The sequence below is a fragment of the Trichomycterus rosablanca genome, chromosome 3 (assembly GCF_030014385.1).
Source record: "Trichomycterus rosablanca isolate fTriRos1 chromosome 3, fTriRos1.hap1, whole genome shotgun sequence".
NCBI classification, from domain to species: Eukaryota; Metazoa; Chordata; class Actinopteri; order Siluriformes; family Trichomycteridae; genus Trichomycterus; species Trichomycterus rosablanca.
In genome coordinates, this window is record NC_085990.1 from 3410091 (window position 1) to 3435121 (window position 25031).

General features: G+C 44.4%; 1 protein-coding gene across 2 annotated transcripts in view; it reads left to right on the top strand.

The window, feature by feature from the left end:
• The window catches only part of ldlrad4b (low density lipoprotein receptor class A domain containing 4b), a 128128-nt gene extending 103948 nt beyond the window's left edge, over window positions 1–24180 (top strand). The window contains exons 1-4 of one of the 2 annotated variants that reach the window (XM_062992452.1): window positions 235–321; window positions 14679–14833; window positions 17940–17990; window positions 19873–24180. In XM_062992452.1, coding sequence (XP_062848522.1) covers window positions 312–321; window positions 14679–14833; window positions 17940–17990; window positions 19873–20418 — 762 coding nt within the window. In that variant the 5' untranslated portion in view covers window positions 235–311 and the 3' untranslated portion in view covers window positions 20419–24180. Of the gene's footprint in view, window positions 1–234; window positions 322–14678; window positions 14834–17939; window positions 17991–19872 lie in introns of those variants that run through there. The other variant, XM_062992451.1, reaches the window with a different exon arrangement.
• Window positions 24181–25031: the final 851 nt, after the last annotated feature.

Consider the following 25031-nt stretch of genomic DNA (forward strand, 5'->3'; position numbering starts at 1 on the left):
TCTGTCTGCCTCATTTCCACCACACACACACACACACACACACCGGCTCGCCGTACAGACACTAACGCAGACACGGACACACACATGAGCAGGATTACCGGCGTGTCTACATGCGACCAGCCCGTGTTTATAGAGCCGGAGTCGGGGCTGAAGATGTGCTGAGCGATGCCCGCGGTGGCTCGCCGGCTGGGCCGCTGTGAGGTGTTGCTGTGCGGGGCTCCATGCAGAACCAGAGCGGAGCGGCTAGCGGCAGCGGCTACGGCTCCAATGGCGCCTGCGTGTGTAACTGCACCGGAGCCCAACTTCAGGGAATGGACATATGTGAGTGTGGACGTTGTTTTTACTTCGTTATGAAGAACACCAAGTGCTGGGTGTTTAACGTGGTAGTTTTACCCTGTATGTCAGTTTGTCGAGCGGTTAGTGTTTAAATGTTTTGTAACTTGTGTTCCAAATTAGGCTGTACAGTATATAAAGTGCACTAGATATAGTGTTAAAGCCGTATAATATTAATGATGATATAGTGGATTGATATAGGGTGTAGGAGGGCAATCAGGACCAAGCCGTCGTCTGGAGTTTCAACTGAGTAGTTTGGAAGCCGTTAATTCGGTGAGAAGTCTTTGTACAGTTTGTTTTTTTACAATTAAAACTTTAAATAGCACCATATAGAATATGTGTTATACTACATATAATGTATGCACAAGTTTTACCCTGTCTGTGTGGTGTACGATCAGTTTAAATGTTTTGAAACTTGTGTTCCAAATAAGGCTGTACAGTATATCAAGTGCACTAGCAATAGTGTTGAATGTGTGTAATATAAATATCGATGTAGTGGATTAACATAGGGTGTAGGAAAGCAATCAGGACCAAGCCGGCGCCTGTTTTTTTTACTGTGTAGTTTGGAAGCCGTTAATTCGGTGAGAAGTCTTTGTACAGTTTTTTATTTTTTTATTTTTACAATTAAAACTTTAAATAGCACCATATAGAATATGTGTTATACTACATATAATGTATGCACAAGTTTTACCCTGTATGTGTGGTGTAAAATCAGTTGGTTGAGCGGTTAGTGTATAAATGTTATGAAACTTGTGTTCCAAATTAAGCTGTACAGTATATCAAGTGCACTAGCTATAGTGTTAAGGCCGTATAATATTTATATCTATATAGTGTACTGATATAGGGTGTAGAAAAGCAATCAGGACCAAGCCGTTGGCTGGAGTTTCCACTGAGTAGTTTGGAAACCGTTAATTCGGTGAGAATTAAATCCCCAAAAAACGCAAAAGCTTCCAAAATATATTACTGTTTTAGCTATAATGTAAAACTTAGGATTTTTGTGTCTGTTTTGAAGTGATGTAGCGACTGAGAAACTATTTAAGCCTTATCTAGCTGTCTGACGGTTTGGTTTAAAAGGCGTTTATTCGCTGATAAGTCTTTGTACAGCTTTTTACGATTTAAACTTTAAATAGCACCATATAGAATATGTGCTATATTACATATAGTGTATGCATAAGATTGTTTTTAAACGTGGTAGTTTTACCCTGTATGTGTGGTGTAAAATCAGTTGGTTGAGCGGTTGGTGCGTATATGTTTTGAAACTTGTGTTCCAAATAAAGCTGTACAGTGTATCGAGTGCACTAGCTATAGTGTTAAAGCTGTATAGTTTATATATCGATATGGTGCACTGATATAGGGTGTAAGAAAGCAATCAGGACCAAGCCATCATTGGTTTTCACTGTGTCGTCTGGAAGCCGTTAATTTGGTGAGAACTGAATCCACGAAAACGCAAATGTTTGTAAAATATATTATTGTTTTAGCTATAATGTACAAATCTGAATTTTGGTTGTCTGTTATGAAGTGATATAGCGACTGAGAAACTAATTAAGACTTGTCTAGCTGTTTGACGGTTTGGTTTACAGTTTTACATTTAAAACTTTAAATATATAATTACATATTTATATATAATATATGCTATACTATATATAATGTATGTATAACATTAAAAACAGTTCGGCCAAGGTTAAGTGTTTCGACAGTGCCGTTTAAAGGTTGAATGTCAAATACGACCGTGTGTATCATGTAGTGCCCTAGAAAGCATGCAAAAGCTAGCGACGTGTAGTGTACCAATGCAGTGTAGTAGGAAACTAATTGAGACTGAGCCGTAGCCAGGCGACATCATCCACCTCTGTACCTCTTTCCAACCAAACTCCAACAATACATCAGTGTTCATGAACAGTATTTAGAGCAAATGTCTGTGCGTGAAAGTGTTTAACATGTTGTTATTTCTGTAGTTTGACATTTAAATTCTGAGTATATGATAGAATGGTTTGTGATGAGTTTGCAGAAAGCTTCATTATTAGATTGGAAAACAGTTTCAGGTCATATTTATGCAGATTTCAGGTGTAACAGTGTGAAATCTCCATCCTCATACTGCAATTCTATCTCTGTTCACTTAGCCTCTGTGTATTAAGTTAAAGAAAGTTGTTTATATAGTTGGTTGATTGTGCTTTATTATAATTGCTACCCTTCGCCTTAATAAACCGACCTTACGTTATATCTAGAAATAAAGTAAAGCTTTTAAAAATGAAGTAATTCTTAAGTAAAGCTTAAGATGCAGGAGATAAGTCTACAGATTCTTTACTAGCTTGAGACCTTTACGGTTTCTGGACTTTCAGCAAATGTGAACAAATTCAATACTGTTTACAGGGCGGCACGGTGGCTAGGTGGGTAGCACTGTCGCCTCACAGCAAGAAGGTCCTGGGTTCGATCCCCAGGTGGGGCGGTCTGGGTCCTTTCTGTGTGGAGTTTGCATGTTCTCCCCGTGTCCGTGTGCGTTTCCTCCGGGAGCTCCGGTTTCCTCCCACAGTCCAAACACTAAATTAACCATGACTGTGTTCGATATAACCTTGTGTACTGATGAACCTCGTGTAATGAGTGACTACCGTTCCTGTCGTGAATGTAACCAAAGTGTAAAACATGACGTTGAAATCCTAATAAACAAACAAATACTGTTTACAATACAGTTTGCAGGCAGGTCACAAACTGATTTGTGTATTGCTGTATGCAAGATTAATTTAACAACATTTATTAAAAGGCAAGGTTACAAGCGTTTTGCATATTAATCATGCGATACGGTTGGGAATCAACATCACGACTTCTGTGCTCATGTTGGCTTTCATGTCTCAGAGAAGGGTGGTTGTTGTGCAAATGCTGTGAGAAAAGTACCCAAAAAGCATTATATCTTGACAGACTGTTGTTGTGGATGCAAATGCACAGTCTGTTACAGAAATATATACTGCAGTGCTGATGTCTGTGGTCTCAGGTGACCTGTAAAAACACCTTTTATCAGTATTACTATAACGGTGCAGTATGGTGAGCAGTTATTTGAATGTTGAATAGTGGCCTGGACAACAAGGGCTTGTAGTTTCCAAATTATTAGTGTTTTATTTATACGTCTCAGGTGGACAAATGACTTTAAGTGGCCAGCAGTTCTTTAGTTAACCTGAAAAAAACAAAACATAATTTGAGTTTGCTTAGTGTTTCTGTATGAATTTTAGTGTAAGCATGAATATGTTACTCCAGTGGGCCTGTTTGTGGAACTGATATTTTATCTGTAATTCAATAGATCGTTCATTCTCGCACACAACACTGAACGATTGCTGGTTACTATCCAGGTAAATGTGTAATGTACACGTGGGGGCTTAAATTGGGACCTAGGACACCATGCTGTAGGATTTACTATCCTATTTTTTCCACTGCCATCATGGTATCCTCACATGCAAGCCATTGAGCAAGTGAGTCTGCCATGGTTTCCTTTGTTAGCAGTGAAGTTGGAGGTGGAGTGAACGTCTCTAGGCGCGTGTCTTTAGGAATGTAAACAAGCCAGTCCAGCTCTGTGTCCAGTGTTGTGATGCCATTATTATTCACTTTGTTCATCGTTTCCTCTCGTTTATTAGATATTTCCATCTTATTGAGCTCTAAAATACCCTAAAACGCTGCGATGCTTTCTGACGTGGCCATTTGTGTGTGTGGTGGCAACAGCATGAGGATCCAGGGACAATTATTGATGAGTCGAAGCGCCAGCTCGGTTCTACGGATCATTCGAGATAAATAAAGCAGTGGGTTGATAAAGATCAGATAAGGAAGGATGCATTCGGCAGGAAACAAGGCCTCGTTTTCCTTTCTTCTCGCTGGATAACAATCGTCCTTTTCTGTCGCCTCGCTCTGCCCTCGCTCTTCAAAAATGTCAGCGCTAAACTCTCCTCCAACCCTTTTCCAGCATTCTCAAATGGAGGAGTGTGGTTTCCACCCACTGAGGTCATCCATGCAAGTTCAGCTAGCGGTCATGGACTAATGTTTTAGGAAAGTGGAGTGTTCTTTCCCTCCCCTCGCTTCTCCCGCTGGTTTTCTCCAACAAATCTTGTAACAAAACTTGCTTCAGAACCCAGAACGGCCTCAGGAGATATTTCATGCATCGTGCACGTTTTAACTAAATGGCGGTAACAAAAACACCACAGAATGTGGCACTTATCCCCCCTGATATTTAAGTACTGACTGCTGTGTGGACTCGGCAGCCTACAAGTCTGCACAAGTAGCTCCGGCTGCCATGAAAGCACCTTTCAGTTCTGGTCAAACAAAACATGCCGAGGTACGTCTGCCAAAAATGAAGGCTTTCCTGAAATAGAAGTCAATTGTGTGCGGATGAAGAAGCAAATGGAAGCTAATTATAGCCCGTGCGTTCTGTCTGAAACAGGAATCCGCATTACCAAGCCTACGAGAACGTACACTGCTTCTTTCGGTTTTTTTTCCCTCCGAGATTCTTAACCCAGCCTACAGGAACCGAAAGTGTTTATTTTAAAGCAAGAGTCCCCCGAGCCGCCGCTGATGTTGTGAGGGGGGTAATAATTGGCAGCGTGTTCTCGAGGCCTAAGTGAATGCTTTTGCTTGGAAACCCGGGAACGTTGTAGTGTTTTTCTCCATGGAGTGGAGTTCTAAATGCCCAGTCACGCACAAAGCAGACCGATGGGCGGCATACTGGCACCAGAGCTGAGGGTCAGCGTGCTTTTTTTGGACCGACTGCCCGATTTGTGTCATCCACTAATGTGAGCGATCTTTCTCACTCTCATGGCCAGACTAAACAAATACTTATTTGTGTCCGTCAGACTAGAGGGGAATAATTTGGACGAAGGTACGCCGAGATAAACAGAAAATGGGAGTTTACTTAACAGAATTGTAGAACTTTCAGGACCTTATCAGTCTATTACGGGAATACGTTGAGCGAATCGTTGAATTTATACACACGTGTAATTCCTAGGCAAACATCTTCACCAAATTTGTCCAGATGTAGACAGACGTCTGTACTGTGTCATCATGCAGCATTGCTGTTGGATTTTTAAAGAGAAGAAATATATCTAGCTCGTCAAATATCTGGATCTGAGTCGCCCGACTGGCAATGAGTGCTGTGTCGAACAGCCAATGAGAACGCAAGATACGGTGTGAGGGGAAACGCAGGGGAGGCGTTGTAAGAAAGTGGAACGGGCGTAATATACAGTAGTTTATATCAGAATACATCAGCACACACACACACAAGTTTTACAGTATTTCTGACCTTATCGTTCTCTACAAAACATAACACCAACACTGCATTGTAAAAAATATTTATTAACCTCCAACTCACTGCTCGCGTAGCCAAATCCACTCATTCATTTACTTTTTCTACTTGCTTTAATGCAGCACATCAGCGCACAAACTTTGATCGCTCGCTTACTTGTTGACGTGCATTTTTGGACGTGGTATCATTAAACCCCTCGTCACTTCTCGCGTTTGTTTCCGTGACTAAACGTAGTTTGGGAGACCGGAGAAGCTCGCCCGCGATTCCAGTTGGTGATCGATGGTGTAGTGTGAAATCCACACCGACTTGAAACCCGAGACCCCCGATTACAAGAGATCCAGTCGTGTAGTGTGAACCGTACAGCGACCCGACCACTCGGAAAGTCGTGTAGCGTAAATTTGGCGTTAATAGATGAACGGTGCGGTTAAACATCAAATCCAGTCTGAAAGCTCCAGATGTATCTGTGTTATAACTTGTGTTACGGCTCGAGGTTCTGAGAAATTGTGAGAATCAGAATCAGCTTTTCCGAGAGTCTAAAACGTTTATCGCAAAAAAAAAACCTTAATGTGGTTTAATGTACTTAAACGTCATATCAAACAGTTCGTCTCATTAGAGGAGCACTGGGTCAGTTCAATCAGGTGGCTAAAAATTGCTAAGCAGCACCGCCCCACACTATAGGGATTAACGGCACAGTCGGCGCGAGGGCGGTTGTGTCTCTTCTCATGTGAATGCGCCCTAATTTCAGTACGCATGTATTGCATGTCGTGTTACAGGGACGTTGGTACACATTACTCATGGGAAAAGTCCAGTTTGGAGTGCATGCCAGGGGCGCTCGACCGTTAAACAAGTGAACATGCACTGACTGACTCTTCACACGTAAGCGTACAGGACCTGTGAGGAACCTTTCATGCTTGGTGGCGCTTCATCTGGCTGGATGAACAGAGACGCAGTCGGACGTCTTTAGCGTGACGTCTCTGTTCCCTTCTACGGGTTATTGATGGCGAGAGCCTCTGTAGAGTATACGGAGAGTACAAGGCCGTCGCTCGGCGTGCTGGGTGGCACGGCCCCATCCCACTGCCGGTGTTTGTGCCACGGCCGTCCCGCAGGACCGAAATGGGCCCCCCCTCCCCCCTGATGCCCAGCAGGATGCCAGCCTGTCAGCATGTTTTTCTCCGTCCCACTATGCCACAAGGCTTTGATTTTTTTTTTTTAGCACAAAGGCCACCTGTGTGTTCCAGTCGTCTAAAACGGCACACCAGGCCACCCGCCAGCGCAAAAACGCCCGTTTATCACCGGATGATGAACCGCCTGTCTCTGATATTGTTGCACCCACATTCAAATGAGCCTGTCAAAACATTTGTCTCGTCATGTCAGACCGATGTGGCATCCATGGACGTCCCGACAATGTAAACGTCTGCGTCTGTTTCTTCAGTAGTGCGGTGCCACGGGGTGCAGCTCTTTGAGTAGAACACTGAAGTCAGACGTTTGCTGAAACGTGGCGCATTAATGCCCACATGGAGAGCGTTCCCCCTTTTGTTGATTTATCGGGCCTCAGTCCTTGGGTAAAAGTTACTCAGTCAGGGATCTGCAAGGACTTTTTCGCCAAACCATGAGGGAAATCTTCTCAGTTAAAGCTGGAACAGTACTAGTCGTATTTAATTTAATTCATCTTTTCACCTGCTCGAGGCGAGTTCATATACGGATCAGCTTTGTGTACGGAGAGCCACACCCTGATCAACGCATTATTCCCAGACTCTGTTCAGGCGGCATCAATCAGCCAGCAGAGGTCGTAATTGCATCGGTTATGAGGTCCCGGCCCCGGCCCCGGCTCCGGCTCCCACCCCGTATGAACAACAGGCCAATCGTCAGCTCTGGTGTGCCAGCGTGTTTTACCGCTGCACCACCTGAGCGCCAACCCTCCTGTTCCAATCTGGGCGCTGTGAGCCATGCAGCCGCCCGACCGGTCGATAGCACCGCTGAGATTCAAACCCTGGATCCCCAGAGCTCAGCAGTAGTGTAGTAGTGAGCCCCCAACAGATCCGTTAGCCTAGTATTAGTCTAGCAGATAAGGTACTGGACTAGTAATCGAAAGGTCGCTGGTTCAAGCCCCATCACTGCCAGGTCGCCACTGTTGGGCCCTTGATTGCCTAGTCAATGATACTGTAAGTCACTTTGGATATAAGCGTCTCGTAAATGCCAGGAATGTAAACGTTATTGAATTCGACTCGTTTTACCATTTCTTTTTTTTACTCATACACTTACACACACTCACACACTCTCTCGGCTCATGTCTGGCACTCCCTCTCAGCAAGTGGCCCACTGTCTGGCAGCTCTCAGTCAGCTGTGCTCATCCTGCTAACAGTAACAGTGCTGCCAGCCTCCCAGCACCCACCCTGCCTGCTTTCCAGGTCCTCGTCCTCTCATGCGTGTCGATGTCGGATCTCCGTTTCGCCGAGGTCTTCTTTTTTTATCCGCGTCTCGGCGGGCACGGATGCCGAGGGCTGTCTCCATGGCAATAATGGCAGCTGGATGGCAGCCGTGTCTTTGTAAGAAAGAGAAAATGGCATTGCCAGTGCTGGGCAGGGCAGGACAGAAGGTCCATTATCCAGCAGTGCCACTTCACTAGGGGGAGAAAAAACTTTCTTTATGTATTTCTTGCTCGACTGAAGAGCCAAACCTTCCATCCAAAACTGATCTTCCTGTCATCTTTGTTCATCCGACCAGACCGGGTGCACCAGTTTATTCATGTCGATTATTTAGCTGCTATTTTTTTAACCACAGACGAACCCGGTCAGAACAGGAAAGTGTTGCAGAATTTGTTCCTTTTTTAATTAGGTGCCAGATTCGGTTCCGACTGGGAAGTGTGATTGGGCCGAGAGCCGCAGGCCCACCGTGTAATCAGCCTACGCAGGAATAAGAGGATTGTACCGTCTGAGCTGTGAAGACGTACAGTCTGCTCGGTCTGAGCGCTCGAGTTCCAACTTATCCCAACTTTCCCTCTGTGAACACGGCATATGTTTAATAATCGCAGAGCTGCCAAGGACGTCTGGATGGAAATTAGAAGCCTTTTCTGTTTTTGGTTCCATACTTATAGGACTTATAGGTTTTTAAAATGATACATATGTTTGCTTATTTACTAGGGATGTAACGATGCACCACAAGACATGTATAATGAATCGATATTCACTTTAAACAGCAGAGGGCCCTGGCGCTATTCACCTTGCCTGGTTGACGTCACTTCAGGGTTGCCAGGTTCTGAATTTTCCAGCTAAATGTATTTATGTGAGGATACTTTCTTTATTTGTATTAATCATTTATTTATTTAATGTGGGAATTGTTTTATAATTTCATTTCAGTTTATTTTTTACACAAAAAGGGAAATGTGCAGCATAGTTTGTACCTACGTCAGAAATAAAAGGGACGTTCATTATTTAGATAAATAAAAGATAAGCACAAATACAGGATTTTATTTTATTTTAAAGAGAAATAATAAAAGGAAACTTTGTCATCATTTGGTTTTAATTTCAGTTTAAAAAATCGGGGGGAAAAATCGTATCGTGAATCACATCGCATCGTTACATCCCTATTATTTACTTTTACATTTCCGGCATTTAGCAGATGCTTTTTATCCAAAGCGACTTACAGTACCGTGACAGTATGTAGTCCAAGCAGTACAGGGTTAAGGGCCCTGCTCAAGTGCCCAACAGTGGCAACCTGGCAGTGGTGGGGCTTGACCCAGCAACCTTTTGATTACTAGTCCATAGGGATGTAACGATGCACCACAAGACAGTTAATAACCGATTAAAAAATTCCACATTTGAAATCGATTTGACATGTAAAATGAATCGATATTCACTTCAAACAGCAGAGGGCGCTGGCGCTATACACCTTGCCTGGTTGACGTCACTGGCGCTATACGCTTGGTTGCCAGATTCGAGGGTTTTCTGCCTAATTGGGCTTTATTGAAATTGTTTTGCATAGTTTGTACCTACCTCAGAAATAAAAGTACATTAATTATTTAGATAAATAAAAGATAAGCACAAATACAGGATTTTATTTCATTTTAAAGAGAAATAATAAAAGGAAACTTTGTCATCATTTGTCTTTAATTTCAGTTAAAAAAAAATCAGGAAATAATCGTATCGTGAACCCAGTATCGTGAATCGCATCGCATCGTTACATCCCTATTATTTACTTTTACATTTCCGGCATTTAGCAGACGCTTTTTATCCAAAGCGACTTACAGTACCGTGACAGTATGTAGTCCAAGCAGTACAGGGTTAAGGGCCTTGCTCAAGGACCCAACAGTGGCAACCTGGCAGTGGTGGGGCTTGACCCAGCAACCTTTTGATTACTAGTCCAGTACCTTAACCACTAGGCTACAACTGCCCCTCCCAGAACATTTAAGTAAATTATTGTAAAGATTTAATAGGCTGCATAGTAGCACTGTCGCCTCAGAGCATAAAGGTCCTGGGTTCGACTCCCAGGTCGAGTCCTTTCTGTGTGGAGTTTGCATGTTCTCCCCATGTCTGTGTGGGTTTCCTCCCACAGTCCAAAGACGTGCAAGTGAGGTGAACTGGAGATACAAAATTGTCCATGACTGTGTTTGATATTAAACTTGAACTGATGAAACTGATGACGTTAAAATCCTAATAAATAAATAAATATCACAGAACATTCAAATAAGTGATTGTAAAGAATTAATAGGCTGCATATAGTGTTTATAGGGTAAGATTTTTTTATCACTGAATACAATGTGAGCAATTGAGGGTTAAGGGCCTTGCTCAGGAGCCCAACAGTGACAGTGAGATCTAAACTCGAGGGCTGTTGTAGCCTAGATGTTAAGGTACTGGACTATTCAGTAGAAGATCACTGGTTCAAACACCACCAATGCCAGGTTGCCACTGTTGGACCCTTGAGCAAGGCCCTTAAACCTTAATCACTTCGCTTCGGATAAAAGCGTCTGCAAAATGCTAAAAATGTAAACGAGCAACCTTCGGATTAATACATTTAAAGTAAAATGTCAATATGCTGGGGAAAGTAAAGAAGAAATTTGCTTCTGGAACGCTCGCAGCCGTAATAGTGGATGGTCACGGCTTTATTTCCATGGTTACGGCAGCATCTCCGATCGCCGAGTTTCATTTTGGGGATCTTGGCTACGGATTTTACTCGTAGCATCATCCGACGGGTCAGGGCGGGTCAGTCCCTCGCTGTAAATATGAATTCTGCCGATCAGCTGTGTGTTTATTCGAGTTTAATGATGCGCGTGTTCTGTTCTCTGACCTCAGTCTCTGAGTCATCGCATTAAACAGCGCCGCCGCTACCAGTCATTTACTACAGAGCGCAGATGATGCGATGATGCACGTGGCTCCATCCGCAGGCGTGAATCACTCGCCGATGGGAAGAGTCAGACGTTCTGTACCGATGGCTCCTTTTAACCCTTTAATCTTCTCACTAAGTAAATGAACTTTCATGGATGATTATTCAGCTGTTCGCTTCAAGTTGACATAGACGTTAGACTGTTTTCTTAAAACCAGTTTCATCGACCAATACCTTTTGAGTATAACACACGTCAACCCAGCAAGATTATTTCAAAACAGCTTATTTTTACCCAGTTACTAGACCAAATAGTTGAGCAGACCATTAAAGTCTTTATGGCTCGTATTAGTTCTTCTGTTTGAAAGCAGGTTGTTGCTAACAGGTGTAATAAACCAATCAGCCATAACATTAAAACCACCTCCTTGTTTCTACACTTACTTACTCACAATTACTGACTGTAGTCCATCTACTTCTCTGCATGCTTTGTTAGCCCCCTTTCACGCTGTTCTTCAATGGTCAGGACCCCCACAGAGCAGGTATTATTTAGGTGGTGGATCATTCTCAGCACTGCAGTGACACTGACATGGTGGTGGTGTGTTAGTGTGTGTTGTGCTGGTATGAGTGGATCAGACACAGCAGCACTGCTGGAGTTTTTAAACACCGTGTCCACTCACTGTCCACTCTATTAGACTGTCCACTCCTACCTAGTCGGTCCATCTTGTAGATGTAAAGTCAGAGACGATCGCTCATCTATTGCTGCTGTTTGAGTTGCTCATCTTCTAGACCTTCATCAGTGGTCACAGGACGCTGCCCACGGGGCGCTGTCGGCTGGATATTTTTGGTCGGTGGACTATTCTCAGTCCAGCAGTGACAGTGAGGTGCTTAAAAACTCCAGCAGCGCTGCTGTGTCTGGTCCACTCATACCAGCACAACACACACTAACACACCACCACCATGTCAGTGTCACTGCAGTGCTGAGAATGATCCTCCACCTAAATAATACCTGCTCTGTGGTGGTCCTGTGGGGGTCCTGACCATTGAAGAACAGCATGAAAGGGGGCTAACAAAGCATGCAGAGAAACAGATGGACTACAGTCAGTAATTGTAGAACTACAAAGTGCTTCTATATGGTAAGTGGAGCTGATAAAATGGACAGTGAGTGTAGAAACAAGGAGGTGGTTTTAATGTTATGGCTGAACAGAAGAGTGGTGGTTGTTGTAGCTAAAAAGGTCATTTGTTTTTGAAATGGGGTGCACAAGCAGCTCATGGTCAGGTGTCCAAATACTTTTGGTTATGTAGTGTAGATTTTGTTGCATTACTTACTGTTGTGCTCGTTGTTGTGAACGCTTGGTTAGTGGACTCCCATTCCATGATTCCATGATGAGTTGCCATGATACTGGGGGCATGTAGTGGTTGGATTTCAAACGTTCACCAAACTGTTTAAATATTCAAGCTCAAGTTGTGTCATTTCGAAAACCGAAACAATAATTCCCATAAGGAATAAAGTAAATACAATTAATGTGTTCCTGAAAGGCAAAAATATTAACAAAAAATACATTTTATAGAGAATAAATGTAGTTTTAAATACAGAAAACGATGAGAAATTATTATAATTAAGTAAAGAAATGGATAAATGAACATTTAACATCACATTTACCTTCATTGAGGAGTCCTGTTGGCGTATGGAAAGGCGGCGAGGAAGGCAGAGGGATACCCCCGATATGGCCGCGCGAGTCTTCGTTCACGTTGGCCCGTACCGAGTCACGTGGGAAATGGCCGAACGCGATCGGTACGGTTCAACGAAAAACGGAGTCGGCGTTCGAAACTCGAGGTAGAAAAACCAGACGAAAGTTGAATCATACGACAATAGGGGTATACGAAAACCGAGGTTTGACTGTACTTTTGTTATTCGCTTAAATTGTTTGTTTATATGGTCCATAATAAAAACATTGTGCTTATTGCATTTCTTCCTTTGGTGTGGTGTTGAAAGAGTACAGAGGATTAAAAAACCCTCCACATCGTAAACAGTGTGTGGACTCTATCTTAGGTAAAATAATAATTCTGTATCTTGTGTCGTAATGATTCGCGACGTCTCGGCAGATCTCGTCTCGTCTCGTCCTCCACCCTGTTTTCCGTTTTATTCTCGTGATCTTCAGCGTTCCCCCTCTCTCCCTCTTTCCCTGAATCCGTTTCCGTGGCCTAAATTCGGAGAAAAGCGCCGTTTGTGTCGCGCCGGCGCTCCGCGGGCGATTTAGTGGCGTGCGTTCCAGCCGCGCTGTACGGACCGAACCCTCGTCTGCTCCAGAAGATAATACGTCTCTGTTCCACGCTCCTGAACGAGTCCGCTGCACTTCCTACGGTTCTGGGACGGCCTGCGTCTCGCCGAGCCCGAGGCCCGGATCGCTCGCCGCTTCTAGCCTGATCGGATTCGGCTTGCAGTCTGGGGCATGCTGGGATTTCGCAGCGCCCGAGCTAAAGCCCCAATCCGTCTGGCTACCAGAGATAGTCCACCACTGACTCGCTTTAGCAGACGCTTGTTTGTCTGATTTGTCCATTTTTTTATCATTTTAAAACTGTAAAGCTTTGGAACATGGAGGGTTTAGACTACATAGAATATTAAAGTAATTACCAGATGTAACATCTAAGCATTATTACACATTTAAAAACATTTAGTCAGGGTTTATAATGTAACCGAATAGACCAATTAGAAAATGTTATGTTTTACTGGGTGCTCCATCGGCGGAGCTGTGCTATCAGCCAGTCTGGCACCTATACAGACATGATCGTCTATGTCTGAACAAGGATGGGCTGAAGAGAATCATTATTGCTGCTGCAGTTACAGTTTCTGACGGTGAATAACGGAGAGCAGTGCGTGACTCTTCCTATCCTTGATACTGATCCCTGTGTGAACCCGCATCATGGTGGGTGTGTTGGGTACGTCCATCCTCGGTCAGGGTCGGGGTCTGCAGCAGTCGAGGAGATACGGCTGGGTTATTGTATGCCACTAGATTGGGGGAGAAAGGTTAAAATGCATAAATCTCCTCGGGCATAATTGGCAGTGCCTGCAGCAGACGCGTCTCTGCTAGGGCGGGATGACCGGACTATGTGGGTGGGGTCTTCAAGCGCTGTGTAAGGACCCTGATTGGCGGATAGAGGTGCCCGTGCAGAATGCATGGGTGAAAAAGTGTTCCGCTAAGAGCTGCAGGCGGGTCGGAAGAGGCGTGGGCAGCGATATACCCACCTCGACCGCAATCGGGGATCCACCAGCAGCGCAAGACAAATTGACTACGATAAATTTTTTATTATAGCGATCAAAAGAGAAAAGATCTTGGTGCATGAGCTGAAATGCAGATAGCTGTAGGTGTGGACAAAAAAAATCCTACGTATTTTACTACAGAATATTGTAAAAAAAATTTTTTATAAATGCTTCCTAAATGACTATACTTGTTTAAGACTTGAATTCACGCTGCCCCAGTGATTAATAAAGAAGTGTTGTAGCACCATTAAAACATTCGCTATTAGACATTATTAACAAAGCACTTTTATTATTATTACAACAAACCCTTGGTGTAGCACACCTGTCTTAAAAATCGCTGTTCTGTGCTGCCACCCCGTGGTCAGATTAAGAACTGCACTTACCCGCTTTCCTTTCAGACCCCAAATAATCATCAGTCCTGCACCAGATTCTCTCTGTTATTGTTTCTATCAGCTTCTAAATCCCTGCCTGTTTTGTTTCTCTCCCTTTTTCCTGCAGCTGAATTGGAGTTTGTGCAGATAATAATCATAATCGTGGTAATGATGGTGATGGTGGTGGTGATTATCTGTCTTCTGAACCACTATAAGCTCTCGTCGTGGTCGCTGATGAGCAGGCTGGGCCAGGCCAGGAGGCAGGAGCACTCTCTGCAGCCGGTAAGATACCCGCCACTTCACTGCAAGTGCCAGCCATTAAAACACTGATTTCTCTCTCTCTATCTGTGTGTGTGTGTGTGTGTGTGTGTGTGTGTGTGTGTGTGTGTGTGTGTGTGTGTGTGTGTGTGTGTGTGTGACGGTGCTGGCAAACGATCGTCCTTAATTTAAAATGTGTTTGTTAAAATAATCGATTAGGGCAGTTGTAGCCTAGTGGTTAAGGTGCTGGACTGGTACTGGTTTAAGCCCCACCACTGCCAGGTTGCACTGCTGGGCCCTTGATCAAGGCCCCTTATTCCTTAATTGCTTAGACTGTATGCTGTCACAGTTCTGTAAGTCACTTTGTATAAAAGCGTCTGCTAAATGCTGAGAATGTAAATGATGGTGCTTTTTATATTGGATGCCATCGACATAGGGCAGCAGTGGGCAGGACTAGTAATTAGAAGGTCGCTGGTTCAGGCCCCACATCTGCCAGCTTCCCCCCCCCCCAGCATATAAAACATCATCAAAGTGTGAATATGAGCTGAATGTGCATTAGTGTGGAATAACCATCAGATCCAGTGTTACAGCTCCACATGTATCTGTGTTTGTCTGGATTTTCCTCCCTGTTTCACTTTTAAACTTGTGTTACAGCTCGAGCTTCTGAGAAATTGTCAGAATTAGAATCAGCTTGTTATTCCAGTGTTTTATATTATATTTGTGTTATTTTCAGTGTATAAGTGTTAAAAACAGCCTCATTATTTTACATTGGACTAAAATATATGCAGCTCCACGTGACCATGGACGCATTAACAGGTTTCCCAAACATCCTTATGGGAGAAATACCTTGAAACAACGTCTTTAAAACTTGACGCCAGTCACAGAACCAGTTGACGTTGAGTTTCAAGGTACCGCTGTACATACTTGTGTACTTTAAGTAAACCAAGGTGGTAACAGATCTGTAAAATTCCGTACAGACACAAACAGGAGGTGAAGATGACTCCAGGGTTCCAGGTTTACCCAGAATCCTGGAGCTGCTTTGCAGACCTACTTCTAAAATGACCCAGTATTTGTGGAAGAAGTGCAAAATAATTTGACTGTTCGAAGGGAAACGTAAATGCTCCGAGTACAAAAGATGCCCCCCAGAGGGTAACAACCCAACATTTGCAGCCTGAATCGTATCTGTCGTCTGCTGTACACTGTTTAGATTTGCTCGAATGGTGCAAAATGCAGCGGCGTCATTAAACGGAAGACAAACCGCTCAGATTAGGCCGGTTATTATAACCGCGGGGCAGCACAGTCAGGAGTTATTGGCGTAGTAAACTCGGGCTGCAAACCTGGCAGAGCCCGCCTGACAAATCTGTCGCCTCCAGCTGTACGATTCGATTAGAGCGGGCCTACGCCGCCTCGGTACGGCTCGACTGTGACTCTGAGCGCCGCGCGTTAGCCAAGGATCCATCCGCCGCGCTTCTGATAAATAACCACGCCGCTCCCGTTCCCAGCCGTGATCCCGATGATTAAATTTGGCCCAGCGCTGTCTAGACGCCAGCGCAGAGCCAGACATGAGCGCAGGCTGCTGCAGGGAGCAGGAGAGGAAAATAAACGTCCGGATTGCTCTCATTTTTATTAATGAGCGCAGGGGGGGGGGGTGGACCGAGCCACCAAGCCGGAGCAGAGACGCTGTCTGGAGGGTGAACAGTCTGCCGCTTTGATTTACCACACACATGTAAATGCTCCGAATTAGCATGAGCGCATAACAAGCGCTTTGGGTTCGGGGTGAATTAGGCATTTGTTCTTTGTCTGATTTTTTTGGCTTTTATTTGTTGGTACCACAGACACACCAACAGAAGCTCTGCTGATAATTTCACCGTCATCCATTGTATTTATATCTTAATATCTTTAAAAAAAAAAACATAATTTGCCTCGGAATCTTACTAAAATGTAATAAAGATCTGATGTGAATATTTTTTCTGTGCAACATTTTTGTTAGCTGAGCTCTAGTTAGTGTTGACAGCCATACAGAGAGCTAACAGCATACGTGTTCCTAATAAAAAGGCCATTTTATAGTCCTATTAAATGATAACTTGGGTGCAGTGGATGCCAAAGTGTACAGAGATACAGCCGGGCTACAGTCAGTAATAGTATAGCTTAAAAATTCGAACTAATTACAAAAAAACAGATGAAATGTGCATCTACGCGTCATGTTTGTCCTTCAGCGTGTGATTTATTAGATAAATAAAATATACCATAATATACCGTGAATCTTTCTGTTCCATTTATGACACTCGCTGTCCATTTTATCAGCTCCACTTACCATACAGAAGCACTTAGTAGTTCTACAATTACTGACTGTAGTCCATCTGTTTCTCTACATGCTTTGTTAGCCCCCTTTCATGCTGTTCTTCAATGGTCAGGACCCCCACAGAGCAGGTATTATTTAGGTGGTGGTGGTGTGTTAGTGTGTGTTGTGCTGGTATGAGTGGATCAGACACAGCAGCGCTGCTGGAGTTTTTAAATACTGTGTCCACTCACTGTCCACTCTATCAGACACTCCTACCTAGTCGGTCCACCTTGTAGATGTAAAGTCAGAGACGATCGCTCATCTATTGCTGCTGTTCGAGTCGGTCATCTTCTAGACCTTCATCAGTGCTCACAGGACGCTGCCCACGGGGCGCTGTTGGTCGGATGTTTTTGGTTGGTGGACTATTCTCAGTCCAGCAGTGACAGCGAGGTGTTCAAAACGACCCACCACCTAAATAATACCTGCTCTGTGGTGGTCCTGTGGGGGTCCTGACCATTGAAGAACAGGGTGAAAGGGGGCTAACAAAGCATGCAGAGAAACATATGGACTACAGTCAGTAATTGTAGAACTACAAAGTAGAAACGAGGTGGTTTTAATGTTATGGCTGATCGGTGTATAAATAATACAAGACCAAAGAAACTAGCACAACACACTGATACCTTTCATAAAATATGGTAAATATGACAAACACATAAATGCTTAATTGTATAATGTTTTTATCTGTTTTCTGTTCCAATTGTCCTTTATTTTAATTCATTGAGGTTCTAAAACTCTGAAGCTTGATCTGAATTCGAATGTGAACGCTGTCGTCTCTGCTTCTGTTAACAGGAGGGATATTTCTGGCCATCAGATAGTGGATCCAGACAAGGTGCTTCTGAGGTGAGGCCCATCAATGTGTGTGTGTGTGTGTGTGTACACATGGCTGCGCGGGAGTGTGTGTCTGTCTGGGCGTCCTAATGCGGGAGGTCAGCGGGGAGGGAAGGGTCAGTGTCTGAGGCAGGGCCTCTCTGTTAATCATTGTGTGAGCGTCTCTTCTGGGTGCTGGGCGCGTTCCCCCACGTGGACGTGGCTTTGAGAGTCCCTGTCTGGACGCTCGCGTTTCCCCGTGCGTCATCAATCACTCGCGCACTATTCTGGCAGCGTCTAGACAGCCGTCTGATAGACTAGACTCTCCCTCGCCTCGCCTCGCTCTCTCTCTACAAATTACCTCTCATTAAGCACCCAGGCTGGAACTGTAACGCAGCCCTTATAAAACAAAACCGTCTGTCTCACTGACCAGCCGACATGGAGATTTCACACAAATGGAACAAATTGATTGGGCGTTAATGGAGGTTCTCTTCTTCCAGACGACGTTTAATCATGTGGTACTGCTGGAAAATCTGGCTCGTGTAAACTTCTCACTTAAATGGATATAATTATGTAAGGTTTAACTGACGGTTTAAAGCCCGAGTTAAGAATGAGCCATACGGTCAGATCATACCGTATCATGATACTTAAAATGTATTGACTCAATAGACCCCATATTTACAATCTAAACTTATTTTGATTCATTTTACTTGACTGTTTGGTCTAAATGAAATCATCTTTTCTCCTGGAGTCCAAATTAGGCCTATTGTGTAATTAATAATAACAACGGTAGTAATAATTAATAATAATAAGTGGGTGGCTCGGTGGGTAGCACTGTCACCTCACAGCAAGAAGGTCCTGGGTTCGATTTCCAGGTGGAGCTGGGTCCTTTCTGTGTGGAGTTTGCATGTTCTCCCCGTGTCTGTGTGGATTTTCTCCCACAGTCCAAAGACGTGCAAGTGAGGTGAATTGGAGATACAAAATTGTAAAAAAAAATATATGTGTAAATATTTAAATCAGTGGATTTTATTTTATTATGGGTAACAACACACTTTTTTATTTTTTTACTGTTAAGTATCGCTCTGTTTCCAAATAAGATAAGATCATCCCTTACACCCTGGACGTAATTTCTTTAAAACACTAAGAGACTGACCCCCACTAACTCATATGCACCACAAAATTATTGCACATCACGCAGTACATTGCATCTTTTTCTGTCTGAACTATTTTTCTGTTTTATTTAAATAATATATATACATATACGTGTGTGTGTGTGTGTGTGTGTGTGTGTGTGTGTGTGTGTGTGTGTGTGTGTGTGTGTGTGTGTGTGTGTGTGTGTGTGTGTGTGTGTGTGTGTGTGTGTGTGTAGCTTCCACCCTTGTTTCCACTGAAGCCTGTATTTGTCTGATGCCTGTAAAGCTACTAGGCACAGTTGTAGCCTAGTGGGTAGAGCTTTGGGCTATCAGTTGTAGCCTAGTGGTGAAGGCACTGGACTAGTACTAGTACTGGACTTAATTGCTTAGACACTATACTGTCACACTACTGTAAGTCGCTTTGGATAAAAGCGTCTGCTAAATTCAGAGAATGTAAATGTACGTTGAAAGCTTGTGGGTCCTTGAGCAAGTACCTTAACCCGTTTGTCTCTAGGGGTGCTGTACAATGGCTGACCCTGCGCTCTGACCCCAGCAATTCATATGTACTGTACACATGTACGTATATGTGTATATGACAAATAAGGGTATTCTTCTTTATTCTGCAGTACAATCAATGTTTTCTTATTTTTCTTACTTTTAGTTTGGTCATTTGTTTAAAATGTTTATCACTAGATTAAGTAGAGAAATTGTAAAATGAATCTAAATATTAAAAATAAAGCTTTTCTAATAATAATTCAGGCTTTTCATCTCCTCTCCTGCAGGTGGTGTACGCTCCTCACCCCCGCGAGCGCTTCAGCACTCCCTCCTTCATGCAGCGCGACCGTTTCAGCCGTTTCCAGCCCACGTACCCGCTCCTGCAGCAGCACATCGATCTGCCGCCCACCATTGCACTTTCGGACGGCGAGGAGCCTCCGCCGTACCAGGGCCCGTGCCCGCTGCAGCTCCGCAACCCCGAGCAGCAGCTGGAGCTGAACCGGGAGTCGGTACGGGCGCCACCCAACCGCACGGTCTTCGACAGCGACCTGATGGACAGCCAAGGCCCGTGCCCGCCCAGCACCAACACGGGCGTGAGCACCGCCAACTGGAGCGCCCGAGGGCGCACCGAGGGTCCGCCGCCCGCGTACAGCGAGGTCATGAGCCACTACCCGGGCGCCACATTTTTCCTTCACCAGCATAGCAATAATCGGTCCTCCTCCGTCACCGTCGGCGTGCCAAGTGCACCCGGTGCCAGGACGCGCCAGGGCGGCACGGAAAGCACAATCGTCCTAAGCAAAGCCAAGGACATTCAGAGAGGAGAAATAGTGTGACTACGGGGGCGGGGCTGATGACCACGCCCGGTTTTACAGACTACAAAAGGGCGTGGTCACCCGGCACTCATGCACAACAGACATCCGAAATACGTTCGTCTTCAGTACAAAAGCAAAGCCGCATCACAAAGAGGAACCAAGCAGAGCGAATCGTACAGAATAACCTGTTACTCACCGTCTCTTTTAAACAGACAATAGAGCCGCGTAGCGCTGTTTCGTACTCGCGTATTACCTTCAAACGGGAGATATTAGCACACACGCTTCTTTATAAACGTTTTATTTCGTTTCTTTCTCTGTTTTTTTTCCTTTATTCGGTCACTCGCTCTACAGAAGCACCCACACATGCACAGGTTTAGGACGGGACTCGGAGCTGGAGTTCCAGAATCGGAGTCTTTTTTTTTAAAGATCAAATCATACGAACCCAAATTGTAGTGCCAAGGATTTCGTCCGGGGGCCCGGCGTGAGGGTACGGACTCGAATCGACACACACGAGAGTCGCACTAATCCTCATCGGGAACGCAAGATGCTTCATGTTCCGTTTCGCTTTGTCGTCGTTGCGTTCGGAGACTCGGAAAAGAAGCTATAAGTCGATTCGTTGGAACGATGGGGACTTCTGCGCATGAGGTATATGGATCCAGCCTAAATTCCCAATTTCCCCAGTTCTTATAGTCTCAAATCATTTAAAACACACTGCGTAATCGATACTGCTCATGTCCCGGCTCAGCTTTCACACAGGTCGTCCAGTTTCCTCCATACACAAGATGGGACGGAGCAAATCCTACATACGGTTTACAGTTCATACAGTTCACTCTTCCTATGAGTGATTAGTTGAGGCTTTAATTTAACATAATATTATTTCAGAATTACTTGTTGACACGTCGGCCAAATTTGAGCTCTAGGGGCTTCCACAATGACCTGCTTAAATTATCCATAAACTTCAGATAGACGTGCTAGTGCTTCACGCCGCTGTATGGTTCTCGAGGTCAGTCGAATGAACAGAATACCGTTCAGTTACTTTCACTTAATAATGTCACTTTACTAACAAGCGCTAGTTATTTTATATCTGATTATAGTCTAATTGTTTTCTTCTGTAGCTGGTTTGCGTCTTTATTGAGCTTAGACTTAAACCAGACTGCATTCAAGGTTCTCGTGATGATCCTTAATACCTGTCGCACGCGTCGCCCCGTGACAAAAAACCAAACTGGCGTGTACATTTACGACGAGAACGTTTTATATATTCGTGCAGCTCGATCTGGAGCTCCTCTCGGCTTTTCCTTACTTGAACCTGACTTGTTGATTCGGTCGTGGTCGCGGTCGCGGTCCTGCACTTCTTCCCTTTCAGCGCTGTATCCTGCGACCCTGCGCTGCATGCGCCTGCGTTCCGTATCACCTAGGTAGTAGTGTAAGGGAGTATAAAGACACGGTAAAGCTAAGGGCTAATGTGAGGGTTCTTCGTCATTTTGAAGCGTGATTAACCCGGCCTTCCTCTAATCATGTTGCCTTCTCATGTTGTTTCTGTCCGCTGCACGTTTCCTATCATTCAGCCTCGGATACGGACCTGTTAAGACGCTTTAAAGTCGATTCCTTTTCCTCTTTATAAAACGAAATCTGAATATCTAGAAAAGTGAGGCACTTAAATACCATCTGAATACCGTCGTACCTGCTGCCTGCACTTCCCCGTCCTATCCACCAGAGGCGGCGGGTCGGTTCTTAAAAGCACCTTAGTGGCAGTAAAATGCAAAGTCAGACTGCTCGACAACAGCATTCACCATCAAAATCATGCTAATCGGACGCAGCGCGTGTTTTCGTCGTATTTTATTTGTGTAGCCTTGGGAAAACGACGTAAACAAATGAGCGGAAATGACTTTATTGCTGTGATCGTTCCTATAAGACGTATCTTATAACCCATGACTGTTAGGTGGCATCGCACGTCACGTAGCAAAACCGCTTTGCGCCGGCTGTGCCATTATAATCAGAAGGTTGCTTGTTCTAGCCACTGTTGGGCCCCTGAGTGAGACTGCTCAAATTGTTTAAAAATGCTGCGAACGTAAGTAAACGTGATCTGAGGTTCGAGTCGCAGCCTGTCCGTCGCAGCAGCGCCTCTCACCTGATCCGTACGAATTTTGCATTTCAGTGTCGTACGTCGCGGTACGGATAGTGTGCACTAAACCCAAGGGGCCAGTCGGATTAAGCTTAACTCTACGTTCCTGAACGAGTAGCACCTGAAGGTACTTTAGCCTTGAGGGAGCGGCACTAATCCCTTTAATGTAAAGAATCAAGACCTTTAATGTAAAGAATCACTTGTTCAGGCGGTCACTTTCCATCGTGCAGTGTTGTGTATGCGTCTGAAACTCCCTTTTGTTTAGTTCAAATAGTCACCGCGCCTCGTATCTAGCCACACCTGAAGAGTTAGGACTGTGCGTTTAAGCGTGTGAGGTTCACGAAGTCGCCATGTGACCCGTAGGACGAACAATCGGCGCGATCGTAAAGCCTGCGTTCGCTCAGTCTGGATCTTGACCGCAAGCCTTAATCGTTCAGAAGTTTCCTTCAAAGACCTAAAACCCAACGGACTACACTACGCTGTCTGTGTGGGGTGTGTAGGTGTGTGTGAAAAGGCCTGGATGTTTAGGGCTGGTTCCCTAAGCACAAATTAATTAAGGAAAGCTGGACACTATAAATATAAATAGACGTGTGTGTGTGTGTGGTTGTGCAGGTTTAGTCTGGTTAAGGTCTAGACCGCACCAGGCTTAATTTGTTCCTGGAAGATAAACTCGGCCTTTAAAGGCTTGTCGGCTTTCAGGACGCACTTGGGTTAGCAGCTCCAGACTTTCAGTTACTAGGTAGAGCAAGTGCTTGCAGAGAGCCTGAACACTGAGACTGTTTAAGGTTTTAAATCATTACGGTCGGTCAGATCCTCTCCCTTACCTTCCTCTTCCAAAGAGCTCGCCGAGCTTTCCCTTCATTTCTGCTGCTGCTATCACCGCCACCGCTGCTGCTCTTCCATCAGTCGGTTCCATTCTGCTCTTCAGGACCCGTCATTCCTCCAGTCGGCGTGTTTTGCCTCGTTTGCTTCGTCTCACATTCGTCAGTGTAACAAAATAAAAATAAAAACAAAAAAACAAACGAGCTCGTTTAAGAATAAACAAATGAATAAAGATCGTAATTTATGGGACGAGCCGGTTTGCATGTGCGTACGATGCGAGCGAACTCTGTGCCTAACGCTGACGTTTCGAGCAGACGTAGGAACCCACTTGCACTCTCCAAGCTCCCACCTTCGGCGTGCCTCACTTCCAACGGTGCTTTTTATTTCCGGTCTGTCCCTTCCGTCTTACCTCGTGTGTTCGTTCCTCCTTTTCTTTACTTTTCTCTTCTCTCTCTGTTTGTTTTTGTACGGTGCTGTAAATAACTTGAATATGTTATGCACACATATCCTACCCAATGGGTAGAAACCACAGAAGATATTGTTAATAATGTAATATAATGTATAGACGGTATAAATTTTAACACAGTGGAACGGGGTTTGTAAATGCCTACAGCTGATGTGCTTTTGTCTGATTTTTGTTTGTTTTTGTTAACGAGGACGTTTGCAGACGATACTTAAATATGAATTACAGAACATTACAAATGAGTACATATTATTTTTCTTATATAATAACAATATTAACAGTATGAATGGCAGTTATTCTTGAACAAGAACGTTGAGCTTGAAATAGAATATACAGTTTTGTTTTGTTTGTTTTTAATAAATCCTTCCCTAATTTACATGTATAACTTGTTCTTTATAGGGCTCGGCGGTTTAATGTAACGGTAGAATGACTTTTACCAGTACAAATGTGTGTCACGTTTACCATACTGTTTACACCCAGACTCTCTCCTTTACCATAAAAGTATTCATCATGAAGTGACGCAGGCGTCGGCTCAATAGCGATCTGTAGCATGAAGGCGTTGTGTGTTTGTGGCTCGGTTCAGTCCTAACGTGTTGGGACAAAATACTGGTGTTCTGGTCCACTGGTCCAGCTTGACCTTTTTATTAGTTGTTACCAAATATACACTGATCAGCCTTTTTGTTTCTTCACACACTGTCCATTTTATCAGCTCCACTTACCATATAGAAGCACTTTGTAGTTCTACAATTACTGACTGTAGTCCATCTGTTTCTCTGCATGCTTTCTTAGCTCCTTTCACCCTGTTCTTTAATGGTCAGGACCCCCACAGAGCAGGTACTCAGCACTGCAGTGACACTGACATGGTGGTGGTGGTGGTGGTGGATCAGACACCGTGTCCACTCACTGTCCACTCTATTAGACGCTCCTACCTAGTCGGTCCACCTTGTAGATGTAAAGTCGGAGACGATCGCTCATCTATTGCTGCTGTTTGAGTCGGTCATCTTCTAGACCTTCATCAGTGGTCACAGGACGCTGCCCACGGGGCGCTGTTGGCTGGATATTTTTGGTTGGTGGACTATTCTCAGTCCAGCAGTGACAGCGAGGTGTTCAAAAACTCCAGCAGCGCTGCTGTGTCTGATCCACTCATACCAGCACAACACACACTAACACACCACCACCATGTCAGTGTCACTGCAGTGCTGAGAATGATCCACCACCTAAATAATA